At 40.7% G+C, this 15586-nt stretch overlaps 1 protein-coding gene across 3 annotated transcripts in view; it reads right to left on the reverse strand.

The window, feature by feature from the left end:
• The window catches only part of robo3 (roundabout, axon guidance receptor, homolog 3 (Drosophila)), a 123238-nt gene that overhangs the window by 31161 nt on the left and 76491 nt on the right, over nucleotides 1–15586 (reverse strand). For all 3 annotated transcript variants that reach the window (XM_057321164.1, XM_057321166.1, XM_057321165.1), the window contains exons 3-6: nucleotides 2147–2304; nucleotides 1433–1553; nucleotides 1211–1349; nucleotides 950–1077 (exon numbers count right to left, since the gene is read on the reverse strand). In XM_057321164.1, coding sequence (XP_057177147.1) covers nucleotides 950–1077; nucleotides 1211–1349; nucleotides 1433–1553; nucleotides 2147–2304 — 546 coding nt within the window. The remainder of the gene's footprint in view (nucleotides 1–949; nucleotides 1078–1210; nucleotides 1350–1432; nucleotides 1554–2146; nucleotides 2305–15586) is intronic.

A 15586-nucleotide genomic window follows, 5' to 3' on the forward strand; every position in this document is an offset into this window, starting at 1 on the left:
GGAAGTGATAAAAGTGTGTCGCGTTTGTTAATGACACATTTACACGTTGGAACTACCATAATGACAAGATGACAACTTTGAAATTCTACAGACAACTTATTAGTTTTAACACTCATAGACAAATGCACCCTGTGTGTCCAAATGGACTTTGTTGTTGCTGACAAATATCAGTACATAATTATACTATTTTAGATTTACAAATACCAAGACACAAATAATATAATTTAATATATTGTATTTTGAAAATTTGTGCATTTGCAAGATTATATCAGTTTGTGTGTTCCCTAATCAAACCCATGACCTTTGTGCAGGCAACGCAAAGCTCTACCAACTAAGTCCAAGGAATATATAATATAATATATGATTGACAGATTTAGTTTGACTATCAGGAAACTCATAATTATTGTAATTCCAACATGATGTGAGCAGATAAACTCATTCCACAAAATTCCTTTAGTCTGAAAGCAGTGCCACTACAATGTTTTCACATCGCCGTGCTAATAATATTTCAGCTTCTTCACACACACGATAAATCATCTTCCATAAACTGTCAGGTAAAATCGTTCACAGCAACTGTGCCACTATAAACATCTATTAAGTGTGTAGAATATTCTTAACGCGCACGTGTTCCCGAGCACACAGTCATGTTTTATGGAGCAGGATGTGCCTGCAACCAGATGGAATTATGTTAATTGTATCTGGCAGCTTTAAATAAATGACTGTTGCCATAGCACTTCTCTCCTGTAATCAGGGAAATGCAAGGCCAGCATGAGAGCGCACAAGCTCTGGCTAACAGACTCCAGACTTGGTTAAGTGTGTGAGAAAGATGCAAAAGTCAGTAAAGAAAATATAATAGAATTATTATCAAAGCTGTCAGATGTTTAGTGCATGCATGTGCGCGTTTAAGAAAGAATTACTGCGCTAAGCAGCATCTGTGTCTGTAACTCACCGTGGACTTGAAGCGTTCCGGATGCTTCCGCTTTGCCCACGCTGTTTTCTGATAAACAGGTGTATGCGCCTTCATCTTCAGCCTTCACTTGAGTCAGACGCAGAATGTTGTCGGCACGGATCTCAAACCTGAGATGAAACACAGTTTTTGTGTTATAAACTGGGCCCCGCTGTTCTTGCAGATCATGTCTGTGGCTTCATTGAGTCTATGAACTAGAAATTGCTATTTCAGCAAAATCTAACTGGGGAATTTGTGCCTGACCTTCCTCGTGGCAGCTCTCCTTCCTCTTTCCTCCAGCGTATGGTTGGAGTCGGGTCTCCCTGAACCTCACACTGAAAGTCGACTGTGTCATCCGCGAGTACCACTTGATTCACAGGCCTACGTACAAACATGGGCCGCTCTGTGGGAGAGAGAGTATCAGAGACACATGAGTGAGACCGATTACAAGAGCACGTGAGAGACACACTGATAGAGAAAACCCACCGAATACTACTAGCTCAGCAGGGTCACTGTCTTTCTCTCCGACCATATTAGTGCCGACGCAAACGTACATTCCCGCGTCGCTCTTCCGTGTATTCGAGATCATCAGCTTCCCGCCTCGTATCTGTGAGGTGAAGCAGGCAGTGAAACAGACATGTCAGCGGTATGCATTTATAAAACATCCAAGAGAAGCGGACACTAAAAATCTAATTCATCTCCATGAGAAGACAAGCATCCTGTGATGTTTTATGAACACGGTTCATGGGCTCTTGAAGACAAACGGGTTAGAAAAACAGAAAATGCAAAAGCAAAATCGAGCCTGGCTGTTTATGAAGCACTTGACACAGAGATGACGGCCAAACTGATGCATTTAGAATGTGCTGTTAGAGCCCATTCAGTTGAGTGGATGATAAGAGAGTCATACAGTAGGAGGGTAACGCATAAAAGCCATCATGAGAGACAGAAAAACGGAGTGTTTTGTAGAGTGACTTTTTCGGTTGTTTTTCTAAATGCATTCAAAATCTGGACCTGTTTTTTTTTGCAAAACTATGATGAAATTATACAAATTCTAACAAAGCATAGCACACTAGGGAAAATAAGTAATCAGAATTAAATCTGGATTTAATCCGAATTGAGAAAAAGGGAAGAAATTAAAAATGTGGTAGGTGAATGTAGTGCAGGTGAGAACAAGCAGCGAGAGAGAAGGTTAAGACTCACTGTTATCCTCTCGTCCTTATCGTTCACTTTCACGTTGTTCCTCTTCCAGGAGATGGTTGGTTCTGGGTGGCCTCGTGGAGGAATACACTCCATCACTGCCGGCTCTCCTGCCGCAACCACCACGTCACTGGGGGTCTGTCGAAAATCATCCCGGAGAACTGCAGAAAGAGAATGCATGCAAATACCAAATGATCAGAGACTGGGTTTGAGAACCAGTGCAAATAATCTGGCGTATAATAAATTTAGCTTTACTTTAGTGTGCTGCAAAACAGCATTTTGCCACGTATTTATTTTGTATTCTTGATTTTCGTGGTTTACTGTCATTTGTATGCATTGTTCTTCTGTTCAACCTCTCCAGTCTTAATTTGCTCACTGTCCATGTCGGCTTTATAAATAATGCAGCGATTCCTCTAACACATGACTATGAATAATTAAACCGGTTAGACACCGACAAAAATCACACAGTTCCTGTTATTGATACATACTTAAACTGACTCAAACATACCGAACCAAGACAACCTTTGACAGTCACACGACACAAAGTACACACACGGCAACGCAAGTAATAACCACCTGCGCAAACATCCTTCAATCGACCTCTCCGGCCCTTTGGGGCTGATGATATCAGTTGACCTCTCAATCTGGATTCCCATTTTATTGCAATTTATCAGATACAACCGCCAATACTTTAATCTGACCAGCGCCTCCACCCCACAGTTCACTCTAAACCGCTCTTCACCCACATGTTTCCAATTGGCGTTTATGCCCCAGAGCCAAAGGGTTGCGTTCAGATAGGATATATGAAGTGGAAGGTTCTCGATATTGCACTGGATCGGCTCCAAAAGTGAACTCGCAATACAATATCCAATGCGCAGACACCAAATGAATCCACTGAAATGGGAGAGCTGTTTTAGAAAGGGAGGGAATTAAAAAATGTCTTCATAGCTAGAGGAGATAGACTAAAGGTAAACACAGAAATAGGCAGCAGACGTTAAATATCGCCTGAAGAAAATCTGCTTGCTAACTCCAACTGTATTTTGTTACCTTGATAAATCAGCAATTTCAGACCGAGCAGATGTTTTATTCCACAGAGCAAACTGTTCTGGGATCAGTGTGGGTTTGTTCATTTTAATCAGCAATATTGTGAATGCAGCAGTCCGTTCAAGTCCCAGGTCAGTATGTCTTATGCTTAAATGTACGTTACCCAATAGGAATTTATATCCCTCGCATGACAATATTTCTTCTTCTCATCTTCTCTTTCTTTTACTGACTTTTTTCTTCACGTTTTACCTGAACCTCTCCACATTTTTAGAGCCAACACAACTGACAGAGTCGTGATAACAGTCTGCAGGCAGTAATTTCTCTCTTTCTGTCTTTCTCATGCACTCGCTCTCACTTCGCGCACCTTCACGAATGCAAATAATTTGAAGGGTTGAGCGTTTGGTGACCTTTTTTAAGTTTTAACTTCAACAGAAACAGACAAGATGAGTGCCCTAAACATTCTACTTTCTAATGTTAATGGAGATTTTTGAAGATGTGAGGTTGAGCTATACAGCTGCAATTTGCACATCAAACTAATGATGATTAATAAATTAGACAAATTATGAAGTTAAAATGGTGAATATTAAATCAGTTTGATCATTCCTTTTCTAACTTAACTGGTTTTTACATTTCAGACAGCAATGGAAGGTTTCAGAGCTTTCAAACCTGAACATATTGAAAACGAACATACCTATACACAGTCGCTTTGTATTTAAAAAAAAATCATGGTAATCACTTCATAAAAACACATCAGTAAATACATGCTGTCAACATTAAAGTCCCCATGAACCGGAAGTTGCGATCGTTTTTTCTTCTGTATTCTGACGCATTCCCAAGTGAAATGAAATTTCAAATGAGGAAAAAATAGTGGGCATGGCTTTTTTCACTTAGATTTGATTGGATGTATAAAAACAACCGTTGCATTTTGAAATGGAACTGGGAGCAGACTGACAGTTGAGGGGGACGAGTTAATGGATTTGAGAGGGTTAGTAGACTTGCGTAGCCATACTGAAGGTCTGGAAGCTTTTGGCAATTTCTTTGGCCAAGGCCCGCCCAAGAGGCCATATGACTGACAGGTAAAGCAACCTATCACGTTTCGTTTTGTGCCGCGTCGTGTTTAGAGGCATGGAAATGTCCCCGCAGTAACAGACCGGTGTACATTCACGAACGTGTCAAAAGTTAACAGCAACAACAATGATTATAAGTTTATGCAGTGAACCTCGCATAATTTAAAGAATTAAGCGTTAAAGGACTGTTAAAGAACGCGACACGCACGTTTCCCGGAAATCCTGTGAAATTCAAACAATCAGATGGCGACTTCGAAGTGTTTCCAGAAAAGTATGCATCAGACGTTTAGCCAACGGCCCGTGGACGTGACGTCTGAGGCTGAGACTAGAGGGATAGTAACTAGAGGACGGAAGTGCATTTTCAGATTTTAAGTGAAGATTATGAGGGCACATACATTTTATAAAGAGAATGACCCACATCGGTAAGCTATTTACAAAATACGAAATAAAATTTCATAAAAAAAATAGGAATTGTACATTTTAATTTCACTGGAACTTTAATAATACAAATAGAAAAAAATACCTAATGCACAATTCTAGCCAGGATTCAGGCAAACGTCACATTGTTCTGTCCTTTTATTGTAGCTATATTGCACTTAAAAACAAATTCAAGAAAAACATCCTCCGTCCTTCAGACGATCGCCTGCACGCATTAGCATTTCACGATAAAAGATGCATGAGTTTTATAAATACTACCCTAAACACAAAGACATTAGTCACATCTGCAAAAATTTGTCATTGTCACGCCGATAATAGATCGACGGCGAAGTCAAGGTTTGTGGCTTGCACTTGCACTTGTCCTTCAGCCAGCTAGCGAGCACCTCAATAAGAGTTTGATGTTATCTCAAGGTCCCCTAATACCTCCCGACGAACAGAGGAAACGTCGGCGAGCAGATGGAGTGTTTCTGTGGCGGCTCCTCGAGATTAGAGTCACAAATCTTTGGAGGTGCTATGGATCGATATAATGCAAGATTTATTATAACCAAAACAGACCAAAAGACACAAAAAAGCACCAGCTGGAATAAAATTAGTTTTTGACTACTAATTATAGGTGAGGATTAATAGGCAAGTAGAATGTTTACGTGGGCGTACGTTAATCAAGTTCACTTTAGCATGATAATGTAAGTCATTACGTGTAAATTACTGCGTTAATGTCGCCGCGATGTGATTGGGCCAGGGGCGGGAAACTTCACTTTGATGGATGAAGCTCCCAGAGCGTGCGAGTGAGTGAATATATGTGTTGTTGATGAATCCAAAGCAGGACAAGAGAACGGGCAGATATTGGAGTTAGCTATTGGACCGCCCCTTTATTCCCCTCTAATGGAAGTCTGTCAGCTGCTGCTGTTTTCATATCCGCCCCTTTAAATGTATGCGATGTTGCGGCGTCTTCTTGAATATACATCATTACAGTTCACGAGGAAGTCGTGGTGAATGATGGAGCTATCCAGGCTTGACAAACATGGGTATAATTGCGATGTCAGCATCAAAAAATCACAATAAACAGAAGCTATGTTTATATTTATGCATTTGACAGCTTCTTGTAGTGCACTGATTTTTTTACTCATTTTTCCAGAGGGTTATTATAAACACTTAACCTTTTAATAATCTTGCTACCTCGCGCTACTTTAAATAATAGGCCCTTGTGGCTTATTGTTTTATTAAATGCCAACAACAACACTTTCAAAACAAGTCTTATAAGCAGCTTGACAAGGTTTTAGCCAGCAGGTCTCTTGGCGTCAGTTAAATCTATTTGGGATTCTCTGACCCTACCTGCAGCTTTAATTAACCCCGTGAACCGCTACTGAAACAAACTGTATAAGAGCTTTCAACAAATTAATTTCCACATTCATTCCCATACAAATAGAAATGAAGAGAACGAAGTGCTGTGGGCTTATGGAAATGTTACTCTGTTAGGCCAACACTAGATCCAGTTCCCTTGATCCAAAAAACTATTTTTTAATTTCCTATCCTAAGTATTAAACTTTTGTGCATAACAGTGTTTTTGCTACGGAAATAATGATACCTATAACCCTGCTTGTTGAAAAATCCCATAGACTTGCACATAAAGGGACAGTTCGACCATAAATAAAAATTATGTCATCATTTATTTACCGTCATGTTCATCAAAACCTGTATATGACTCTTTCTTTTGTGAAAACAAATGAAGATATTGAGAAACATCTTGAAAATCTCAACAGTTTGTGTCCACACAATGGAAGTCAATGGGGACCGATGTTATTTTGGTTCTTCAAAATATCTTTTGTGTTCTGCAGAAGAAAGAAAGTCATACAGGTTTGGAATAACATGGAGGTGAGTAAATGATGAAAGCATTTTCAGTATTTGGGTAAACTATCGCTTTAAGAATACCCTAGCAACCACATAGCAACTTGCAAAAACACTCAGAAGACCTCTACATGCACAAAAATCTTCTGCTTTCTCCCACACCACAGACCTAAAACAAAGTACAAATGACACAAACAGGTGTGAAAAGGTATAATTTCAAACTAGTTCTAATCCAGACTTTTATCCTCTACCTGTCCAAGAGAAGCACTACTGAACCTGATTAGACTCTGCCAATTACCCATAAACCCTGGGGATGAGGGATTAAGACTATGACCTTTGACCCCCTAGCGTCGGCCCGAGGGAAATCCCCTCTCGTTCTCCTCCTTACCATCTTTCGGTCTCTCTCTGAAAACAAAGTCGGTGTAATCCTACCCATGAGCACTGCAGTCCACTTCAATTACGCCTCTCTCCTGCCACCAGAGCCGCATTCTGTGGGGCACGGCTAATGAATCCCCCGACTCGCAACCTTTCCCCTCTCCAAAATCAATTCCTTATCCCCAGTCCTTCATTAATTTTAAAGTCGGATCTTTGACATTGTAAGCAATGCCTTAAAACACTGGTATGTCTCTGCTGGGGGCTTTCACTTGCACCCGTTGCAGCTGTCTATAAAGTAATAAGTCTGTTTGTTTGAGTCACTGAGAGGCAGGCGAAGAGATTCATAAAATCAATTCGGAGACTTTTGGAGGTCTGTTTGAGGTCTTTTTCAGTATAACAGACAGTTTGCATTGCCGAGATACGCATAAGTTCGCTGAACAACTTAACCCACAGGTTTCATGAGCAAAGGTAGTTCTGCTTAAAGTGACAGATCACCTAAAAATAAAAATTCTCATGTTGTTCCAAAATGTGTACATTTTGTTGTTCTGTTGATCACAAAAGATGTTATGAAGAATATGGGAAACCAAACCGTTCTGGGGCACCATTGACTACCATAGTAGTTTTTATTCCTACTATGGTAGTCAATGGTGTCCCAGAGTTGTTTGGTTACAAACAGTTGGGACAACTTGAGAGTGAGTAAATGATGACAGAATTTTCATTTTTGGGTAAACTGTCCCTTCTAGTTTTTTGATGTTTCTTCTAAACATTGAATGGAAATAGACACAGATGAGACGATTGTTGACATACAGGATAAGTACAGAGCTATCAAAATAATGTTTCATATTTCAAAATGTTTTCCTATTGAATTAAAACCTCATATTTGTCAACATACCAAAGTCTGGAATCAGATTGCAACATGCTGAGGTCTCTTCTGAAACTCTAAAGACGACAGGTGTGAAAATACAGGCCGATACCTTTTTTAAGCAGAAACATCTGAGAAACAGAAGGCTTCGTTTAATCTCCTATAGAAGTCATAGAGGACCACCTGAAATAATAGAGATCTGTGAGTTTTCCTTCCTATGAGCCAAACTGCTTACTAGTAGACCACCTTTCCGAAACTTCTAAATCAAAGCATGTATTTCTACACCAAACACAGAAAGGCATCCACTGAGCAGTCAAGGCCATCTAATGAGAAGCTTTATCGTCTAAGCGTGTTCGTCAAGCGTGATCAAGAGGATGTTATTTTGTTCCCTGAGAGCTTGGATGTTTTATGAACACTCATAAATAAAATCTAATATTCAAATGTATGGCGAATGACAAACAGTTCTCTCTACGTGATAAAAGGTTTACGATCCTGTGGCTGCTTTCAGCGTTCAAGTTGGTCATCTGTCAATCTGTCCTCTCCGCGTGAAATGACCTGTCACACGTACAGAGTCCTGCATACAGAAGCTCGGGCTGAAGTTTCATGAGAGCAAACACTGGCTGTAATCTCCGTACATGATCATCGCGAGGCATTAATCTTATTACAATCGGGTCAGAAAATCGCGAAGCATGTCAATATCAGTTTTACAAGCTCTAATCCTCAACTCGATATTAAAAATCTGCACCACTCCCTCCGATCTGAATTTGATTTAGGGTGCACTGACATATACTCGGATATGCTTAATAATGCATGTTACTTGTTTTGCTTGCCTAACGCTAAGGACATAAGTTTGCATGTTCTAATAAAAAGGTTGTTGAATTGAATAAATGTACATGTTTATGATTTTACTCGAACTTTACGCCATTGGTTCATTCAGATTCAAGCAATGAAGGTTTAGCAATCATAATCATGTGAACAGGTGGCAGTTGACCGGAAGGCTATTGATTTCTCTGATTGATGATGTATAATGCTAATCACTATGTGTGTGTGTGCATGCGTGCGTGTGAGCGCGTGCGTGTGCGTGCGTGAACATATGGAGAGCTTTAGGCTTCTCAACCCTCTCATCTGCTTTAAATGGCCACATTTATCCTTCAGGCCTCTGGACGTCCACTTATCCACAAAGGACCACCCCTGACCATCTCAGACCAGGGCAGACCTGAGCCAGAGAAAGGGAAAAGCATTCCACTCAGACAAGACACCCACCAGCACTAAAAAAAAACCCCAGGGACCTTCTAACAATCCATATGTCGTGGATGTAGGATGTAGGGAGAGAATAAGCTATTTAAAAGAAAAGAATGCACAGAAAAATTCTATGGATACATTATAGTTTATTTTTAACCCATTTAAATTTAGTCTGATTAATTTTTTCTTTACTGTAAAAACTAAAATATGCTTCTAATCGAAGTGACTTTCTGTGTGTGGGTAACCTAATAATGTCAATATATGTTAAAGCCACTAAATAAGTCAAATGTGCAGCATATACATCACTGTTAACATTCACCATTTGTTCTATTTAAAAAATGAAGGAATAGTTCACACAAACATTAAATGTTTTTCAATATTTACTTGTCATTTCAAACATATATGACTGTCGGTGATCTACACAAAAGAACATATTATGAAGAACATTGGTAACAAAACAACACTGGCTCCCATTGACTTTCATTGTACGGCGACCAAAACCACCAAGACTTTTCTCAAAACATCTTTTTATGTGATTGAGAATAAAGAAAGTCATCCATGTTTTAAACAACATGATAGTGAATATACGATGACAACATTTTTTATTTTTGAGTAAACTATCCCAATAACAAAGCAGATGCTCTAAAAGAATGTCCTCATGGGCAACCAAGTACTGTATATGCGAAAAATGCTATGGCAGGATAGTTAAGAGGTTCTTGTGGTGTCAAAGTGTGAGTGATTTCCTCTCTGCAGTAATCTGTTGTCACCGCTAAGGGTTCCCTTGTGGAGTCAACATAATTACAGCAGCTTTGTAAGAGCGCTTCTCTTGAAGGCACCTGTCCGTGGACCACATGAAAGAGACATCTCAATATCTTCTTCCCGATCTCGGGATGGATGTGTCCACACCTTTGTCCTGCAGTCAGCTACAGTAGGAAACAATAAGCCAAGCTGGGCCACAACTGTAAGGAACTCATCAAACAATAGCATACGGAAAAAACCCCAAAGAACTTGACATTTTGAGGAATTTAAAGCCTAATCTTTCCCGACCATCAACGACACTTCACAGGATAAGAGGATCTAGATCAAGTTTCATATCTTCTGGCTATGAGATGCCAAAGCAGCTTGGAGGAGGTTGAATTTCAGAGGCCTTATAACCCCATAACCTTCTTCCGTTCACATCAGCATCAGCTCGGCCCGATGCCGAACACATCTGTTGCAGCCGATGGATCCGCGGGCTGGGCTGACTCCTAGCAGAAGTCAGAGGGAGGTGAGCGGGGTGGAGAGGTAACAGGGGAGTTGTGGGGGTCGATTTGATGCTTGAGGCACGTGCAGCTTGGACATCTGTCCTTCTCCCCCACCCCCACCAGCTACCATCTCCTCCATGCTCAAACACATCATCCCAAACCCCGGTAGGATCAAAGAGGCCTCTCTAGACATAATGAACCTGGTGCAGGCTCAGGGCAGAAGCCCAGATTGATATTGCCTTGGGGACAGTGGGAAATCAGCAGTGCTACCTCTATACTCGGACTCACTTTTTTACGTTTTCTCTGGGCTTTTGTTTGCGGCGGCATTAGCATGTGCGTGTTTGTCTTCGTCCGGACACTCATTTAGACGCTGTCACTGCTGCTTGGCCGTCACCTGAGTCCCGTTACAACGGAACAGCTGGGATCTCTCGCTCTTTCCCTCCTCTCGCAGCTGATTTATGAAAAGCATCTGGGTGCGCTGATGTGGTGACCGTGCATGAAAAATAATTTCCGCATAGTGGGAGGAATGCTCTGAAACAGGCCCAAAAAATGTGACAAGGCTTAGAGCTAAATCGCAAATATTACAGATAAAGAGGTAATTCCAAACCAATACATTTAATTACAGAACATATATAGATAGCACTTGACAAATTACTTTAGAGGAAAATTTAAAAAATAAGTTGTTTATATATAACAGTATTAAATCAGATGAGAAATTAACCAGGTTTTAGGGTAAAAATGCCAAAAAAAGTAATACAAATACAATGTGGATATATTCCAGTTTTTATCTGTTATGTAACATTTTATATATTTATTAATAATACTAAATGACCTGTTGACCAATTTTACTTTACATTCGTCATGTAAATAGATTACATTTTGGAAATAACAAAATAGACTGATTTCACACTGCCGAGGCAGAGGTGGGAAGAAAACCGGAAACTCTACCTCGTTTTCGATTTCAACATGACAGCGGAGTCAAATCAGTCTATACTGTGGGTCTATTTGTTCAATTACAAAAAACAGCAAAATCTAGGGGGAAAAAGTACTAACTAACGAAAGGAGGAAACAAAGTAATGTAATAATATATAGAAATTATAGAAACAAACAAGCTAGAAATCAAGCAAATAAGTAAGTAAACAAACAGTATTTGTATCACTGCAGCATTTTGGTTGCATGTTCTGGGCCAGTCTGCTTTACAGCGCTCATAAACACCTGACTGCAGTGGCACGGTGAAATAGCAGTGATATTTCATGATTTTACGACTCAAAAACCCCACCACCGCTATCCTGTCTGATGAAACGATATGCATCTGATATGAAGCAAGCAAAGACAGATGAGATGCTGCCAAGAAGCATCATTTCAGGGCCCTTAACTGGTCGTAAACAGACCCGTCTGGTCTTCCCCAAAACCTTTCAGCCCTCTCTGTGTCAGGCCGACAAATTGAAGTTATAAATGAGTGTTCTTTACAGGGAAGGCCGCATGTGCGGCGATGGAGCCGGGTGTCATTATCCAGGGTGGGAGGAGGGGACTTGGAGCACGGTGGGATCCAGAGGCACAGAGCCAAAGGATCGACTCCAACATCCACCCTGTTCACTGTTAATCATTGTCCCACCAGCGGCTGCCTGCGGCGGCCCACGCTAGCTGCATCGGGGAAAGCCAGCCTCATTTAAATGACAGAGAAGTCGTTTTTTACGCAGAGGCCCAACGAAGAAACGGACACCATCAAGGGGCAAATTGAGTCATTTGAAATCTTCTTAGATGTACACCTGTGTGTCTGATAAAAGATTCAGTAATTGGTTTTGTAAATATCTGAATGGTTGATATGCATCGCATATCGTATTTCTTTCTAAATCTTATTCTCAGATTGTTTGACAGGTTTTTAAACCTTTGCTGGAAGTTCATACACAAGCTTTTTAACTCAATCTCTCTTGTCTGGTGCTTGATGGGAGGTTAATCTTCACACCCTTTCAAGAGTGTGACAGCCTGCCACTCAGGACATACCACGTACACAAACACGTACTTTCTTGACAAATCTCAAGTCATCACTGGCACTTTAGGTAAAAAACAACATACCAAACACTTGTTTTGAAACATACTGCCACAGTTGAACATTTTGCAATGCATTGTGGGTAAGTTTACATCACTACACTGTTGTGTCAGAATCTTGACTAATTGGAATAATGTTTTGTCTTCATTGTTTGAAGCTGTACTCAAAAATGAAAGCCCCATATCAAAACATTTGTTACTATGGCTGCACGATATAGAAAAAAGTGATGCGCGATACAATAGTGTTTTGTTTCGTTTAAAGTCAGTTTACGGAAGTCGTGCCACTTGGCGGCCATGCAACGCCTCTGGGCAGCTATTTACGTAATAGCAAGTCAACAGTCCTATCTCATTGAATAGTGGGTATTTCTAAAATCGCTGGCAAATCACAATTAAATAGCATATTTCCGATCAATGATTAAACATTATATGTTCCGTAACATAACTTTGGTTTGCTAAGCTTAAATTGTGCAAAAAATCACCTTTTTCGAAGTCACTTCAGCAACAGCGCATGTACATAGGCTAGCAAGCGCCTCACAAGAGCCCCGCCCCAGAAAATCATCAGTCTTTATCAATTGACGATTGGATCTTTTTACTGGAAGGCAAAGCTTTTTTTCGCTAGAGCAGCCATATTGAGCGTTGCATTACTCCCCATTCATTGTAAGGGCAGTAGCGCATCTTGTTAATATTTTCTTTGATCATTTTCAGTTTTGTATATATTTTAATATAAAGAACATACATGTCACATTTTTTCTGGACAAAGAAAAAATCCATCAACATCCATGTTTTACTGTTGCAGGAAAAAATACCTGACCATGTTTTTGCAAACCATTACAATATACAATTCGCAATCTGACCATTTGCAATATTTCTATAATTTCAATACATTGTGCAGTATTACTTGTTACTCCAACGTTTTTTGAATAAATTATCCAACAAATAAACCAAACTAAATCAAACAAGTTTTCGTTTGTAATGCCTAATAAGAGCCCAGTATCAAAACCCTCTGCATAACCTTCCCTTATGTCCCCATTATTGTATTACGGAGCGTTTCAGCAACAACAGACGCTACTAAACCGCTTCAATCGAGTGTTTTTGAAGGCAACAGGGCTGCTCTGTGGGTGGCTAACTGTCTTATATCTTCACCCGACTGTAAGCTCATTATTATTCAGTGCTTGGTAGCGTTGCGTGTGTAAACCGTTACCGGCCCTGCGCTCCTGGACAGAGCGCTGGCCTATAAATGCCTGAGTGGAGAACAAAAGTAGAGGAGATAAGGGGGTGATGGAGGGGAAGAACAAGAGAGGCCTCCGTATTGATGGCACATCCAGGAGGAGACCCCCGGGCACCCCCAGGAGCTGGTCTTTTTGTATGCAGATACAGACAACAATAAATCCATTAGTGATGTGGTCTAATCCGGCGCGTGTGGCCGGCCGCGGTGGAGGCTAATAGAGACATGGTCTTTGGAAAGAAAGAGGATTACTTTAATCTAGTAATGGGCTGCACTTTTATGCACGGTTAATGAGAGGACAGAACCGCACTGTATGTCTTTGTCCATCATTGTCCTAGTTTCACCTAATGAAACGTCACCGGGTACTGATCCAGAACCATATGGGGAAACAGGAACGACCAACTGTCCAAAACCAACCATGTACTATTTTATGCACTTTTGACTATTTACAACAATTGTGATCTCAAGACTTCATTACAACAATTGAGACCTCAAATACATGTTAACAAAGCCTGAATAATGTAATGTGAACATAGACTTGTGATGCAGAAGAAACGTACTCAAAGCTAAAGTGCCCTTCCGTTCCATATTATTGTAATTTATCCCTTCTGAACCTCCAATTTCAGCCACATAATGGGTTTGTGTACTTTTCGATCGCACAAAAGGCCACACGCTTCTTAATTATTGCTAGGAATACAAAAAAAGTAGCATTGCAAGCACTGCTGGCAACTGTGGAAAAAAAAGCATTTTATTCAGTAAACACAGCCAATTCATTTCAGTGGCTTGCCTGAGGATATGCTCTAGGTAGAAAAACTGCTGCAAAATAAAATAATTGATTTTAGGAAAGGTGCTGTGTGGAACACAAGTGTGAATAAAACTAAAGACTAATTAATGTACTACAACAAAAAACACAAATGCGGATTGCCGGCGCGATACAGCGGGAAACCTGAAGCAGATGTAAAAAGCTTTCACGCTGTCAAGGAAAAACACCGGAATGGCAAGTAAGGGCTTGTAAATGGAACTTGACAATCATACAAAGAATGTCTAAAATTATCAGTGTGCCACCAGCAAAGATGTTACTTATTTAATGGATTCTCAAAGACCGCAGGAATCGAAGGGAGTCCGAGCCTCCTCTACAATAGCACACATGTAGCTGAAATTACAAGAGACGTGGATCAAACCCGGCCGAGCAGTCGGCTCCTGAGAGCGCTCAGCGTGATGAGTCCGAGAACATCAGCAGGACAGGTCTCAGGATAAGACCTGACGTTGAAGCTTTACCTCGCAGCGGTTTGGGGAGGGATTCTCGTTCATCCCAAATCCTCTGATCCTTCAAGGTGAATCTGATCCTTCAAGGTGGATCCGCAAGCCTAAATATGACGGGAAAGAGCATCGGATGTTTTCAAAACATTCTGAGATTGAAACTAAGACGGGCCATCTCCGGGATGGATTTTGATTAGATTGGCTCGGGAACGTGATCGGTTTACATTGTTTGATGGAATTGAGATGTCATTTTTTGTTGATCGTCGGTTTCCCGCACTTGAATTTGAAAAAGTACGGGAAAGTACAAGCCAGCCAGAATTGTGTCAGAATAAAAAGCTGAGAATGAATAGCAACTGGTTTCTGTCCAAATGAGAAAACATTGGGAATATTAAATACCAAATGAGGATTTAAATTACAGGCCAAAGGAAATGTAATAGCTTAAGCTGTATTGCCGGTGGTGTGTGTGTGGGTCCCTGCTGTCCTACGTTCTAAACACAGACCAATATCCTGGCCCGTTGCCCCCTCCCTTTCCCCGATGCCAGCTGGCAATGCCAACGAGAACGAAGCAATCAATCATTCGATCCCAGAGCCGGTGGCTGCACAAACTCTTTGAGTTCTGAAGCGTGTACATTCACATATGCCGCAGTAGGAAAACAATTTCACATCCACGGCAACCGGTTGCCATCAATCACAACCTTAAACGGGCTTACTGACTCGAGGTTAATGCTAAATGCTATTTTTTTACTCCGCAATAACAAAACCTGAGGCGTTCGCTCTCATTTATGGGTATTT

Source organism: Triplophysa rosa, linkage group LG22, assembly GCF_024868665.1.
Source record: "Triplophysa rosa linkage group LG22, Trosa_1v2, whole genome shotgun sequence".
Lineage (NCBI taxonomy): Eukaryota > Metazoa > Chordata > Actinopteri > Cypriniformes > Nemacheilidae > Triplophysa > Triplophysa rosa.